Source organism: Dendrobium catenatum, unplaced genomic scaffold (genome assembly GCF_001605985.2).
Source record: "Dendrobium catenatum unplaced genomic scaffold, ASM160598v2 fragScaff_scaffold_1507, whole genome shotgun sequence".
NCBI lineage: Eukaryota > Viridiplantae > Streptophyta > Magnoliopsida > Asparagales > Orchidaceae > Dendrobium > Dendrobium catenatum.
This window is the reverse complement of record NW_021319969.1, coordinates 266,584-282,693: the sequence shown is the minus strand read 5'-3', so window position 1 is coordinate 282,693 and position 16,110 is coordinate 266,584. Positions and strand designations below refer to the sequence as shown.

General features: G+C 35.1%; 1 protein-coding gene across 1 annotated transcript in view; it reads right to left on the bottom strand.

Annotated features, from left to right (window-relative positions):
* LOC110112084 (glyoxysomal processing protease, glyoxysomal) overlaps positions 1 to 16,110 on the bottom strand; it is a 33,779-nt gene that overhangs the window by 16,124 nt on the left and 1,545 nt on the right. The window contains exons 3-6 of the mRNA XM_020844174.2: positions 7,800 to 7,980; positions 7,640 to 7,711; positions 7,464 to 7,538; positions 1,125 to 1,253 (exon numbers count right to left, since the gene is read on the bottom strand). Coding sequence (XP_020699833.1) covers positions 1,125 to 1,253; positions 7,464 to 7,538; positions 7,640 to 7,711; positions 7,800 to 7,980 — 457 coding nt within the window. The remainder of the gene's footprint in view (positions 1 to 1,124; positions 1,254 to 7,463; positions 7,539 to 7,639; positions 7,712 to 7,799; positions 7,981 to 16,110) is intronic.

The window sequence follows — 16,110 nt, the reverse complement described above, 5'->3', positions numbered from 1 at the left end:
ATCAAATGGCAGTGTTATGGCAGGAGGGGGCGGAGAGGGGAGCAGCCCTGTTCAGCAAGAACAGGACCAGCCTAAGTTCTTGGCGAAACTAGGGGAGGTTTCAGTCACCCTTGTGGGGCCCATAATTAAATATGTGAGGAGGAGGAATAAAGGGAGATATATTTAGGAAAGTTATAATTAAAATTGAGAGGGAATTATTTAAAGAAAGATATCCAAATTGAATTCAAATTGGAGAGGGAACCATTTAGGGAATGAGATTGATTTAGGAGGGAATTAGGGGAACCTATTTAGACCTAACTATATTGCTAATTCAGGATTATGCAATTTGTTTTTACTGTAGCTTTTTCTTTGTGGCTTTTCTAGCGGCGTCTAAGATTTGTGGGAGAGTTAATCTACCTATCAAATAGTAAATTTACTGTAACTTTTTCTTTGTGATTTTCCTAGTGGCGTCTAAGGTTTGTGGGAGAGCCGATCTACCTATTGAATATTAAATCAATTGTATCTTTCCGTATTGTTGAAGTATTAATAAAAAATCAATCTCTATCTTCAAATTCCTATAGCTTTCTACTTATTACCTTGCTGTTTTTACTTCCAAAACACATCAGGCTGATCCAAATAACATGCAATACAGCCAAAATCATGAATGTTTGACAATTTGATTCTGAATAAATATTGGAGACTGCTGCTAAGATACATAATACAAAAAGCTTTGAATAGCTTGCCAAGGAAGATGCATGGCAGGTTGATCCAAACAAATTAATTGGTCAATTAAAAGTTTAAACAGCTTGGAAATGACATTTCAACAAATTAAAAAACTGTCGAAATAGAAACAGAAATAGAAAAAATTAGCAAAGGAGATGAGATTTCCAAAAACAGCAGGAACAATAATTGCTTAAGATAAAAGCAGTCTTCTCAAGGTGTAAAATGTCGGAAACATATTAACTGAAAAGTCTCAATAAATTGCCCCATATCATCATATAGTAATGCTCAGTAAGTAAAAATAAAACAGGCCTAAGCTTAACTATGCTACATTTCACTTTTAAAATAAAACAAATGCTATTAGAAAATATGATCTAAACCGAAAAGAAATCACCAACAAAGGAAAAAAAATGATGATAATTAACCTTTCTTTCAGAACCATCTAACTCTGAAGTATGCGGACTACTGAAGGGAGCCAATGACCACAAAGCTTCGAATATAGATTGGCCTCCAACAAGTGACAGGAGGGCATCAGAAGCAGCCGGGACATCAACCTATAAAGGATAAATAAATAATGAAGATATTTCTAATTGACGAAGAATAAAACTATATATGCTAAACAATCATGAAAAAAAAAAAGATTTAAAAAAACCAAAGAGGAGCAATTTAAGAAATTGTTATAACAAGATCAAGCTAGAAGACAGGGGTGTCAAAACGGGTCGAAGGGTCAGGTTGGGTTCCAACCCAAAATTGACCAAATTAGAATCGAGTCAATCAGGACCCTGCCTATTTATTAAATGGGTCAAAAAAAACAACCCAACACCGACCCGCTAGCAACCTGAATGACCCAAACCAAACCTGTTAATCCGTTTTCATTAAAAAAAAAGTATAACTTATTAACTATAGAATTTATGATATTTAATAAAAAATAATAAGAATAAACTCACATGTAAGAAAATTAAGAAAAAAAATATGTTAAATAGGTCATTTTCAAGTAAAAAATGAATTTGTGGGTCAACCCGAATTGTTCAGGTCGGGTTGACGAGTTGGGTCAAATTTTTTACAACCCTACTAGAAGCAAGATTCATCAATACCCTTAACTCCACTCTAAGAAAAGACATGAAGAATGAGGCAAGTATACAGTATTTTGAAAAATATATAAAAATATATATACTTCTAAATCATCAGTTCAAATGAAACTTCTAAATCGACTTGACTGGTCCCGCGATCCGCGGCTGATGATTGCGCCGCCAGCAATCATTGCCTAATCAAGCTGCGATCATTGCCATCCACGCGGCAATCACTTAACCACGTCAGCGTGGTTGAGCGTCGTCCGATCCAGTGCCTTTCCGAATCGACGCTCTAGATGCGGCCGGACGAGATGTAGAACCGCGGGGTCAGAAGGCGCGGTCGTTCCAGGCCGCGGAAAGACTGAATCCCAACCGTTGATCGCGCGATCAACGGTTGGGATGAACCCTAGACGTCCGTTACACCGAACCCATGCCCTGGAACAAGTTTTTGACTCGTTCTCTCAGTAGGGTGAATCAAATCAAACGAAATTTTAGACTTACAATATGCACATGAAGAGCATTCATGGGGGCTAAAAAATGCGACAATATGCGCATTATGCAATGAGTTATTTAGCTCTAAGTGCCCTAACCTAGGGTTTAGGTTTTACCTCAATCCACACGGTGGATTCGGGAGTTCTTGGTCTCGTTGGACTCGTAGGATCCCCACGAACAAGTTTCCTCTTGAACTCGAGCTCTGAAACGGCTTGGATCAATCGAGATTCGTCCTGAAACTTCTTGAGTCTCGGGTTCGCCGGAGGATTGCCGGCGGCGGCTCGAGATCGTTGGATTTTGGTTGGGGAAGGTGTGGAGAAGTCCCAAGAGCTCTCAAACGAAAGTTCTCGGGCTCAAGGGGGCTAGGGCTCAAGAATTTGGAAAAAGATCCTCCAATTAAACTATTTTTTGCTATTTAAATGCATGGATCCAAAAAGGGACGGCCAAGATTCGATCTCTAGCTAATTAGGAGGGAAACCAGGCTATTTAGGTCGTGGTTTGAATTTCAAAATGCTCACGGAGCTTTAAATGCAATTAATAGGCTCTTAATGAGCCTTAATAGGTTAATTTAACCCATCAAAGGCTAATTTGACCAAGTCAAAGTTTGACTTGGTCAAACCAGTCAATTAGGTCAGAGAAGGGATTGGGCCATGAATGGGCTTGGATTTGATTAGAAATTAAATTAGGCCCATTAAGGCCAATTGAGTCAACCCGGTTTGACCTGGTCAACCAAGTTGACACAGGGCCTAGGTCTGGGCTCAACAGACTCAGCTCGACTCATTGAATTGATTGGGAGTGGTCTTGGGCTCTGACTTGGTCAATTTGACAAAGTCAAACCCTTTGACCAAGAGTCTGGGCAAAATCAAGGTCAACAGTAGCTCTCAGGAAGGTTTGGGGGGGAGGTTAAGAATTTTTTTTTTTAATAATATTTGACTTTTCTTTGCAAAGTTCATAATTTAAATAATATTCAATTGTTAATTAGGAATCCCGCAGTATACCATAAGGAGAAATTTGAGAATTTCAAACGGTGTATGAAGAAAGGACATTGTGAGGAATGTTACTTTGGGGAATAACTTAATATCTTTATTTGATGCAGGTAGAAATTCATATAAATTGTCAAATTAAGGAATTTGGGTTGATGTAGGTGAATACAAATGTAAAAGATTACAAGATGTCCTCATTAAGGAAGAAGCTCGTTGCAAAGGTAAGATATATAATTTCTAATTCATAAAACAAGTACTTTAGCCTCTTTCATGTACCCTTACAATGGAACCAATTTAGTGTGTTATTCATTAACAATTCAACATTTGAATGGAATCACATATTGCTGAATGTGTTGGAAAAATCCTAGATGTTACATTGTTAAATGAAAGACATGAGATCCATGCAGACTTTCTTTTATACATGCATTGTATACACATTTATTTTATATTGACATATAATGTGTAATTGATAAAGTAAATGCAATAATTAGAATCTGATAAACCTAAGAAAATGTCATGTTACGCGATAGGCAAGTGAGACAGTGCAACCCTGATAGGCAATACGACCATGGTATGATGAAGCCTATAGGCTATGGAGGCGATGCGACGTTAGGAGGCAATGCGAACTCGGTATGAAGAAGCCTACGGGCTATAGAGGCAATGCGAACTCGGTATGATGAAGCCTACAAGCTAGGGATAACCTAGAGCTAGACATCTTGACATGACACACTCTTAGGCTAGAGTGACATTAAATTTGAAAGAAAATATGTGCAATTAAATAAAACACATGTGATTAAATTAGGATTAAAAATTTAAAACAACTGACATGACGTTGCTTTGCTCTATAGTATCATGATTGATATTTTGTCTTTTTTATTCAGGTGAGCATATTAATGTTACATAGTCTTTAGATACAGCTCATTTATGCAATTTATATGTATTAATGATGTATTATAAAACAGGTATGACTTAATTACATACAACCATTACACCTATATGTTAGTTACAACTTTTATAGACTTAAATCTTATATTAAAGCTGCATGTCTTTCTGAGACTAATAGCTCGCCAAACTTTCATTCTGGCTATTTTTACAGTAAAGATGAAGTAAAAGATTGAGGCTAAGTAGAAACAGGTTTAATTTATGTCTTATGTTTTGTTACATACAACATCAAAATAAAAGTTGATGGGAGGTATGTAAGATATTTTTGTTTATGAATGTTTGGGGTTATTAGTTGTTCTATAGATATAAACTAGCAATACAATTTTAGATTCCAATTTATTGATAATGGTTTATGTTTTTCATGAATGTTATGAATAGTTGATGCAATATGAAATATAAATAAAGGGTATGAATTCATCTGTTACATCCCTCATCGACTGCTAGGAGTGTGGTCGAGATGGAAAGTGACATCTTGTCTGCAAAAATATGCAGTAGAAGTAGTGTTGCTATACTTTAAACATTTTGTGGATCAATTAAATGATCTTACCTAACTCTATGTCATGAAATGATCTTAGATCTCCCGAGAGACGGGAGAGGAGATAGAGAAGGAACTAAGCGAAAACATTAGCATTGGCAATGTTAGTTACAACATGATGCCAACATTTCATTTGAAGCAATTTTTTTATAACCATTCAATGAGATGCATACAACATGAAGCAATTATTATGAATGAGATGCATACAACATGAAGCAATTATTATGAATGTGTTTGATGCAGGACTTAAATGTCTAGGCGATGTTAATTAAGAATTTTGCACGCTTTAATTTAGATAGCAATATTAACTAAAAGAATTGTAGTGATTTAAACAACAAAATAAAACAAGAAAGGGGTGAAACTAGTTTAGGCCAAGTCACACAACTAGAAGTTAAGGTCACAAAATAATCAATTACTCAAGCATAGCATACATTGAAGATTTTCAACGATAAATCCCTAAGTTAACAATGAGACTAGTCACTATAAAAATAGATCCCTCACTCAACTCTTAGTAAAGTTGGCTTACGGAGAGAGTTTCCAAGATCATTATGATGCCACAATTAAGGATAAACTTAGAAAATATAAGACTTGAAAGAAGGTTTACCTTCGTCAGTTTGTGGGAATGATTAATAGCAAGATACTAGAGCTTCTGGACAACAGTCAGGGACTTTCCGGACAGCGGGACAGCAATAGGAGTTTGCTAAAATTACTGGACAGCAGCTAGGAACTTCTGGACAGTAACTACGACGATCAGCACAGCGGGTCAGCAGGTTTACGTTGGCTGGAAATTCGGGACAACACCCTTAAAGATGACCAGAAATCTGGGCAGCAATGGCGTAGGCTTCCGATCTTCAACTAGATGGTTCTAGATTGAGAAGAACCAAGTAGTTGACAAAGGGAGGATAGTTGGGAGGGAAACTAATGTGAAAGAGCAACGAGGAAGGAGAAAGAGAGAGAGGGGAGGCCGGCGGCAAAAGAGAAAGGGAAGGAATTATTTCCAAAAATCTGAAGTTTAATTTCAAATTAGATTGGGAGGGATTAGGGGTTTTGAATTTTGAATTTCAAACAGGGAGAGGGAAAGGAAAGATACTTCTTTAATTAAGGGTTGATTAAGGCTCCAAGAGGGAAGGAAATTAATGTGGGAGAGGGAGGAGGGGGGCCTGCCTAGAGAGAGAGGAGGGAGAAGGGGGCGTCCACATTCAATGAATATGTCTACATTCAATGAATGTGGAATTTGGAATTAAATCCAAATTAATTTCATATTTGAAGCAATTAGGGAAAGCTTCCAAAATAGGTGTAGACTAATTATGAAAGATTTTTAAATTCAAATTCAAATGAATTTGAATTAAGAAATTTTCCAAATTAGATGAGGGCTATATTAAGAAAGTAATAAAAGGCTATTGAATTGGAACCAAGGGGAGGTGGAGATGGGTAAGGCCGGCAGCTAGGCTTGGAAAGGCGTGGTCGGTGGTGCGGGAGGAGGGTGGTGGGGAAAGTCGGCGGCTTGGATGAAGAGGGGAAGGATGCGGCAGTTAAGGCATGAGTCGAAGGGTTTGTGGGTGGGATGGTAGAGGTCATCGGTTTGAAGTGGGGATGTGGAGGAGGCTAGTGGTTTGGGGTTGAAGAGGGGAGGAGGAAGAAAGCAAGAAGGTTAACCACGAGCCCGGACGCTTCCTGCGGCAAGTGGGTGATTTGATTCCCTCACCTAGGGTTCTCACCAAAACACTCTCTCAAATCTCACAAGAGTCTCACAAGAGACAAGTTGCTAAAAATTTTTAAAATATCACTCCTTAGTCCTCAAAGGAGGGGGCTTTAAATAGCCAGTACAATGAAGAAAATACAAAAGATAAACTTGCCCCTAGGGCATACACATGACTAGGCCCTTAAGTGAGGGCATAAAAGGAAAAGTACAATAAATCTCATAAACATAATAAACTAATACATCCATAATAAATCTAATGCAATGAATATCAAAAGTAAAGCGGTGCAATCGTGGTCGTAGATCGACGGTCACGCCTCTAGTAGACTCTCCAAGGTCGGATGTCCTCATCGGTGTTAGATGAATGTAAAAATAAATAAAAAATCAAAATTAAAGATGATATGATAAAATAGGAGAAAGTATTCTCTTGCTACAGGAGGAGATCCTCAAAGAGTTATTTATAGCATCTTGCTTGTAACCTGGAGAATTCTTGGGGAGTGAAGATGGATATATATTTTTAATTTTTACCCCACTTGATAAACAGAATTTGTAACCTCATATCTACCCGAGCTTCAATACTCGAAATACTACCATCAAATTCATAGAGCTGCTTAGAATTACGGTCATTGCCATCGTCAACAATAAGATGAAGATAAGGAGCTAACACTTCTGGCGGATCGGAATCAATGATTGTACATGCATAAGAGGAGTTGAATATGACCTCAAAAATTATAATAACAAAGAGCATGATTCAATGATAAGATTTAGAGTTGGTTCCAGATTGTGTGTGCAGCTGCACTTGGGGCTGAGAATTTTATTCGAGCATAAGAAACCACAGAATTTGATTAGACTTTGGCTTGGAATGAGTTTGGATCAAAATCAATAAGTAGTATAACAGGTCATCTAAACCGGACGAGGATTAGAGCCTAGATTGATTGAACAAGCCAAGAAATTCAAAAACAGCCAAATTAACCTTAAAATGTAAAATGTAGCTCAAGAAATCTAATAATGTATATGTACACTACAATTTTGATGGAAAATACCAGCGCCAACAGTTTAGCTGGAACCCATTCAGGAGTTGCATCAGGTTCTTGATGGCCATTATCTGTCTTATTTCCCTAAAAACGAATGGAATGTATCAGAAGAAATCCAAAGGCATACCTTCATAATATAAATTTCACTTGTCTCTTCTTTAAATATTTTCTGAGGAAATACAAACCTCCACAAGAACATCTATACATGCATCATGAATCAACCGAGGGGAAAACTCCAGCACATATCCAGCATGAGGCTTGCAAAGAAAATTTGAATATAGAACCTTCAATAATTAATACAATGACAGTATGCAAATCACAGAACAAGCCAAATTTCTTGTTAACCTGGGTAAGTTTGTATCTATGTTCAGCAATGAGGAACGGCTGAACAACTGATGCAACTGTGACAACTACAGCACCTGAAAATTGATGAATATTCAAAATGTGTTCTATGACCCTTGGGATGTGACTAAGTGAACTGGAACGAAGTAGAAGGCCTGATGCCGAAATTGTTGTCTTTCCTGACCTGAAAAGCCAATCAGAATTATCCAGTTTGACTGCATATATGCAATGGAAAATCATTAAAATCCATCATCTACAAAATCCTTCCATGATTCTTATATAATTACACAGATCAATGTTTTGACCTAAGCTTCAGACAGTATCAGAACAAGTTGAAGCTATTTTCAACGGAAAATCAATATCCATCATCTAAAAGCTCATGAATACCGAATATGTTCATAGATTACCTATCTGAAACTTATCTCAGCGCTTTGAATTCAGCTCCAGCACCAAAACATTTAATTGAAAAATAACTTAAAAAAAGGCGCAAACTTTCTCCTATTTCTTTTTAGTTCTTGGTTCAGTGCAAGTTCAAAGTTAATCCATATTAACTTCAGAAAAATACCAGCTTATATGTTTTTATGCGCATATACACACAAAAGCTGTCAGCACATAAAAGAAAAAGTCCATGTTCAAAAACAAAATGCAAAAAAAAAAAGAGGGAGAGCAAATAAATGACCGTTTTAAAAGACATTATTCCAGAAGACTGCCAATATTAAGAATCATAGATAGAAACAAAACATTCTCAAACAAATATGGAATCAGCTCAAGGACAGATTACTTTTGTAGATTATTTTCACCTTTAAATGCTAAAAGACCACTTTCCAAGCAACTTTGATCACAACAAAAAATTAAGTTTAGAGTTCGCAATCTAGGTGTCCTTTAGAGAAAGATCCAAGGATCACTTCAAGTGTTACGGTGAGAGATGAAGAAATTGTGTAAGAGAGAGCTTCTCTTCACTGTTTCTATATCTTGTTTTTTTTAGTTTTCTGAAGTGCTTTCAATAATGCTCAAAGGGTTCATGCCTCCCACCCCCTTCCCACAACTCCCTTATAACCGCCAAGCTTTGAAACCTCAAAAGAAGAAGCCAAGCCTTTATCCTCCAAAGGCAAGCAATATCCATAAGATGGTCAAGGAAAAAGAACTCATGAAGAAGTACCAAAACCCAGCTGATATAGATCTTTATAAAGCCAAACATAGGGGTGACTGACTCAGCCCTGTATGGTGGAAAAATGGGTGTGGCACTTAGGCCGCATGCCTAAGGATATCCATTCTCAAAAGTTCCTAGCAAAAGGCAAGGCAAAGAATCATAAAAAAAATAACTTATTGCAGACTGCAGAGCATCAAGGTATGCCATCTAGGTGGCTATGGAACATCCGGCACTGAAAAGACCCACCAAGTATGGGTCCCAAAAAGCAACAATCCATTTGTGGACTATCATGATGACAGACGGTCTCGAGAGTCCTCTTCTCCTAAAAATATGGGAGCGACCCCTTCTAGGGAATCATCCCATTATGAGCTGCATATTGGCATGAAGGATGAAACAGGTCCAGTCAAGCTTATGTAGCCACTAAAATTAACACCTCCATCAATATCTGAAAGTGTCTTGGAGGTGTCATTGAGGTTCAAGATACCAAAAAAAGAAGAGTTGGCCATGGATATTTAAGGTATATATATATATAGTTAAGCATGATGGCGACCATTCTAGTACGTGCACTATACATTCCAAAACATGCGCAGCAACATCTGCCTATCTCTTAGGAGATCAAGCTCCTCAATAGCTATGAGCTCAAGGTGAACAACTTGATACCTCTTCGTTTGGTGATGAAGAAAACAAAAGAAAGAAAGAGAATGTTGTTATCATTATTTCCTTAGCTTGAACACACAAGGACAAATGAATGCAAAAAATAAAGAAATTTCCCTTCTCAGCATTAAGATTAATGAAGTGATGGAATAGATGATCATAATGATGCAAGCATGGTAGAATATTAAACAAGAAAATCTAGCAAATCTCTCATCCACCAACAAACCTCCTAGAATGGTTAGCAGCATGCAAGTCAACCATGTTCCCCAGACTTATAGAATTCAAGCAATCCTTGGGGACAAAATCAAAATCAATATGGAGGCATCTCATCCTACTCCCAAAAGAATCAATCTGCCTCAGAACCAATAACTAAAGCCGAACACTCATTAGTGAGAAAATCAAAACAGCCATAACCTCAAAGCAAGCAACGAAGTTGGTGGGTTCAATGCAAAAATTCGATACATTCAGTGGGAATGACGATCCAAGATAACACTTGACCCAGCATAAGGTAAGTTGTGGCAAAAATGGGGGAGTAGGTGCTCAATTATTATGACAATTTAATAATAGCCTCATCGGGTTGCTTTCAAAAGATATGTTGAGCTCTTCAACAACTCGGTCAAATTATTTGTTGGGTTACTTGTAGCAACAATGGGGGATGTTTGTAAGTGATTATCTAGTGCAACAGAGAAACCTATTATCGCCAACCATGCAATATAAAAATACAAAAGGTAGGAATAAGAGCAAAACCGTGAGGCTCTTAGGACAAAAGCGAACAATATCTCGATAGTTAAGAATTTATGCTATTACAAATGGTATAAGAGCAATACACCAGCCGAAAGATGGGAGCTAAGTGTCATACAAGACAAAGTACTATGCCATGGGAGCCACCTCTTGAACCCTGTATGGGACAAAGTGCTACATGATTGGAGCCACCTCTTGAACTTGTAGGGGCTACCTCTATAGTCCTATCTGCCTTATGGATGATTTTAGGATACAGATGCTGACGAAGACGTTAGTTACTTAAGTTGGGAAGATTGTGAAACTCCTTAAGTAAAAAGAAAGTAAACTCTTAACTATCGAGATATTGTCCGCTTTGTCATAAGAGTCTCACGGTTTGTCATGTTTCTGTAACTTCCCAGTAGGTCACCCATCTCAGAATTGCTATAGGATGAGCACGCTTAACTGTGGATTCATACAAAAAGTCCAGCCATTATACACGCCTCGATGTTTACGAGATAGTTTTCTTTTTACTTAAGGGGTTTCACACATATTGATAATTGCATGGCCCTTTACCTTTGTATGGCTCGATTATGACTTCAAAGAAGCTATCGAACCAAGTGACTAAGTTTGTCAAGCTAATACCACATGATTTGATATGATTAGCAGGATTCTTGTCTTCTTGATATATATGAATATGAGATGTTGCTTTATGTAATAAATGCAATTGTTATAATCTTCTGATATGACATAGTGACATATACAATGATATCCATAATCATAATTATAAGCATATGTTTAGTTCTTATGATTAATTGGTTGATACATGCATATTGATTTATTTCCTTTTAATTGAATATAGTTGTAGGTTTTCTGTAACCTGCTGAGGTGTTTGCTCATTTTTTATTATTTACATGTTTCAGGGAAGGATAAGACTTCAATGGAACGAGATCATGGTATGCTATTAGAGGCACTCTTTTAACTATAGATTGATTATTTTATAATCATGAAGCAAAATCTATTTTATTAGAATTATTGAAAATTCAAGGTAATTGTATATGGATATTTTGGATGTAAATAGTTCTGATATATGTATGCATGTGTTGGATGATGGCTTTTCTTTTATCTTCATATATTGATAGCTTATTGGCTCAGTGTTGTGAATTTGATTAATAAAAAGAAATTCATTCCAAATAGATTTTGGGCAAAATCTCTATCTCATACTTGTTCTAATATAACTTATATGGGATATGTTGGGTTGGGTCGTGACAATTACACTCTAAAAGATAGTATCAAAACAAACGATGTAGAAAAACCTAGCCTAAGATAAGGAATGGAAGGTCATCATCTCAAGAAAACAAAGAAACTTTTATAAAAGCTTGGGGGTGTTCCTAATGCTTAATGGAAATATTTGGCCAATGTTGTTCTTAAACTAAGGGTATATCAAAACCCAAGTATGTCAATTTATTGAAATAGAGCTCTCAACATATCTTACACCCTTTAAATGGAACAAGGACTTCTATGATTATAGCAAAATCCCTCAATAAATCACCATCTTTGTATGGTGATACATCTACAAAAATATCACCATTTGAAGATAGTCCGAACAATATCCCCGAAATAACACTCTAAAAAAGATGGAGAAGATTATAAGACATGCCCTATAGTCCTACCACATGGTGTTGTCACAGATACATAATGTAATAGCTCGTATTTTAACTCAGGTAAATAATTTTTTTCTGAAATCATTATAAGTCTAAATCACAAACCGTCTTCATCATAGCATTGATATTGTAATGCTTTAATTACACGAATTTTTTCATAATTTTTGGGCACTAAGAAAAATCTTTAAGAAATTAACACCTGTCGATACAAGTGAGGATTTGAAAACCGATAGGTGTCTGTTTGCAAATCAATTTCACCAATATTTTTTAAATAAAATGATTTATTTTATTAATATGTTTTCTATAATTTTTGAAGCCCTAAAATATTTTCTATGAATTTTATATTGAAAAATTGATTAAATTAAATAGTTATATTAATATTACAATAAAAAGTGAGAAAAATAGAGGGGAGAGAAAAGCGGAGCTCAGATTTGGAGATCACGGAGTGATTTTTGGCAGTCGAACCTGTTGAAAAATTTACACGTTTCGTTGTAAGAAACATTTACTCTATTTCTGATTTCTAGAATATTGTGTTTTTTGATATTTTTCCGATCAAATTTGTGTTTCCGTTACTGAAAAATAAAAATAATTTTGTATTGGTAAAACTTTCATCGCATAACTTTTTTATGTTATAGAGATTGAGATTATGAACGTTTTTAGTATTTATTTAAGATTTTTCACCATATGATTTTAAAAATACAACGATTTTTGCCTAATCAAAAATTTATTTTGACGTCTAAAAATAGTGATTTAGTTCAAATAAAGTTGCAAAATATTATTTTATGCAATATTTGATAATTTTGTTAAATTCTAAAAATGCTAATCTTTGCTTAGTATAATTTATGTTGTCTACCGTTGAAAAATTTTGACACTTTTTGAATTAAGCTCAATTATATATTATTTACTGCAATGTATTGTAGATATAGGATTGATTAATAGTTGGTCGTTATTATTGTTATAATATTGTAATAATAACGTGTGTGTAAAAGATAAATAAATATTGGTTTACTCGTTGGTTGGAGATTGATTGACCTGTATATGATGATGGGCCGACAGGCCTTCCTTTAAATATTATGGTTTGGTGTTACCCTCGCCCGATTCACGTGATACACTGATTGAGAGTTATAAGTAGATGATTATTGTGCATACGGGCAAAGAGTGGTGACTCTATGTACTGAGCCAATGGTTACTGATATTGACACTAATACTGAAAAACCACCGCTATAGTCAAGACTTTTACTTGTTTAATATGATTATTAGAATGCATGCTACTGAAACACAGTTATTGTACGGCTTTATTGTTACTTTCACCCATAATGTTGATATTACTATTATTCTATTGTTATTAATATGTTGATCACGTGACATATATTGAGCATATGCACTGGACATTGATATGATATTTCTAAGCATGCATGAATAGAATCATTTTTATATGATTGTTCTGCATTAACATGATTTTGATAGTCTTTATTGATGTTTTGATTCGATACTTTCTAGGATTTCTCTATTGATTAATAATAGTAATATGAATATTGTTTTATAGATTTGATGCTCGTTCTAATTTATTGGCTTTTTTATTGTACTATTTTACCATTTATAGATTTTACTATTACTGTGTATGAGTTTTACTATTTCTATATTGATTCAATGATCATATGAATACCACTGCTATAATTCAATTCATGACATATATATTATTTATTTATCGTGCTTTGCATTCAGTTGTGTGTTTTGGTGACCTGCTGGACTTTTTAGCTCATTATATGTGATTAAATAATTTCAATTTAGGGCATAGGATCAGGAGTGTGAGGCTAGTCAAGATTTTTCAGATTCTGTTTCTTTTTGTTTTAATTATTCTTTTGTACTCGTAAAAAGTAGATGTGATATGATTGTATAGATCCTGAGAAATGAATGCATGTGTATGTATGTGTGTGTGTGTGTGTGTGTGTATATATATATATATTTTTTTAATTCTAGAATTATTTTTTATGTTTATTTCTGATAAATGAAATTAGGTAGCTCTGATTGTTGTTTATTAAAAGATAAAAAAATAATTCTTACAAATTAGTTCTGAGACATTACACATAACACATCAAAAGAAAACAAGTAATTCCGATGAAGCAAGTATGAGCCTCATTCACATTAAAAATGAGAAGCTTAAAGTTTAGAAATTAGAAGTGATTCCAAAGCTGTGATTCAATCCTCTGAGAATGTCAAGACTCAAGGGAGTAGATTTTAAGAGTTTTTCTTCGTTCAAGTAATCAAGATCAAATGAAGTTGGAAAAGTTCAACCAATGAGTGGACAAGATCTAACTCCTCGACAAAACAAGCATTCATCTACCAAAACATGGGGAAGATGGTTATGCTAAACGAGGATAACCTTCTTCCGTCTCCCAAAAAGATGTAGGTCACAACCAATAGAAAAAATGTACTACAATGTTCTCTCACAGTTGAAGATATTGAAGAAATTTATATGAACAAAATTCCATCTTCTTCCATCCATTCTCTGATCTTTACACTAAAATTCATAGACAACTTCTAAAAGGTAACTTTCATAATTTGTTGTTTGTATATTACAGCGGTTTCATTTTGAGGGTGATTTGTTCTTAATCATTTAGCAAACTATTTCAGGTTATCCCAAATACACCTCAAAGAAATATCCAAATCATAGAAACATCTATTTCTCACTTTTCTACCAATGAAATGACTGGTAACTTCCTACATGAAAACAATCCATATAGGAGTATGCAGTCAAGGTTCAACAAATCCACTAAATAGATTTAGTGCCTATTTAGATGCAAGATTTAGGCCGAATTTGAGCTAAATCTAGCCAAATGATAGAAAAAGCAATATTAAATCTCACAATAAATGCAAGCTGTAGTTGACAGGAAATTCTCCATTTCGTGGTAAATCCTGAATTTACCAAATCCTATTGTTCGGCGGATTTAATGTCATTTGTGGCGCGAGAGGGGAAGAATCTCATTTCCAACTATTATGGTGTATTCATCCTCACCTCCCATGCCCAGCGCAAATGACATGTTCGCCCATACTCGTTGAAAGATCTCGATTTAGTATGCTCCCTTTTTGTCTCTTTGATTAATTACTAGCCATCTACTTTTTCTTATCGTGGAAATTTTGGAGAGAGTTTGAAGCTTTGAGTTAGGTTTGAAGCATATTCAAAATTTTATCGCTTTTTACCTGTTCATTTCCATTGTTTTTGTTTATTTTGATTTTATGTTAACTTGTATGTTGTTTCATTTCTCGGTTGTCAAAAAATTTCACGGGAATTCCCATCTAGCGTTAATTTGTATTCGAAGTTCAAACCCTTTTCTTTGCCCTAAAACTCCATATTTTGTAAGGATTTGGATTAGGCTTTCATAAGAAAAAACTGAATTATATATCAAAATCAAAATTATGGACGATAGAACAAAAAAATTGGGATCTTGCTATGGCAAAGGGAAAATGACAAGGTTGGAAGCCAATAAGGTAATTTGTATGCTTATATGGAGATGTAATGCTCAGCTAGCTTTCTTGGAGGTCATGTGCTTAGAAGAAATGAAAAAAAAAAAATACATTTAGATATAATGAGATTTTTTTTTGGTTAAAAAGTTTTAAATGACCTTTCTTTTTTAGAAGTATTAGAAATGGCCACATAAAACGGCAGCCCTCCGATGACCTGATTAAGAAAGTAGATGTATTAGATTTTACTTACGTTAAGAAAGGTAGAGGTAAACCTAAAAAGACTTGGTTAGAAAATATTAGAAATGACCTTTCTTTTTTGGATTTAGATGAGAATTTGACTTTTAACCGGACTCAATGGAGAAAAAAGATTCATGTAACTGACCTCACATAGTGGATAAAGGCTTATTGTTGTTGTTGTTAAAAGGTTTTAAATGGAGATTCTATGCTTTAATTTAGTGAGATCTAACAATTAGCATACGATTAGTTGTATGATTATTTTCTTAGAATTCTATAGTTGTATGTTTAGCCAGGAAGAAATAATGTGAAGAAGTATTTTACATTTTTTTGTTCAATTTAAAGGAATAACCAATAAATAGATGAATGAACATAACATAAAGTCATCCACCTATTGGCTTCCACACCTGTCATTTTCCATTTGCCACAA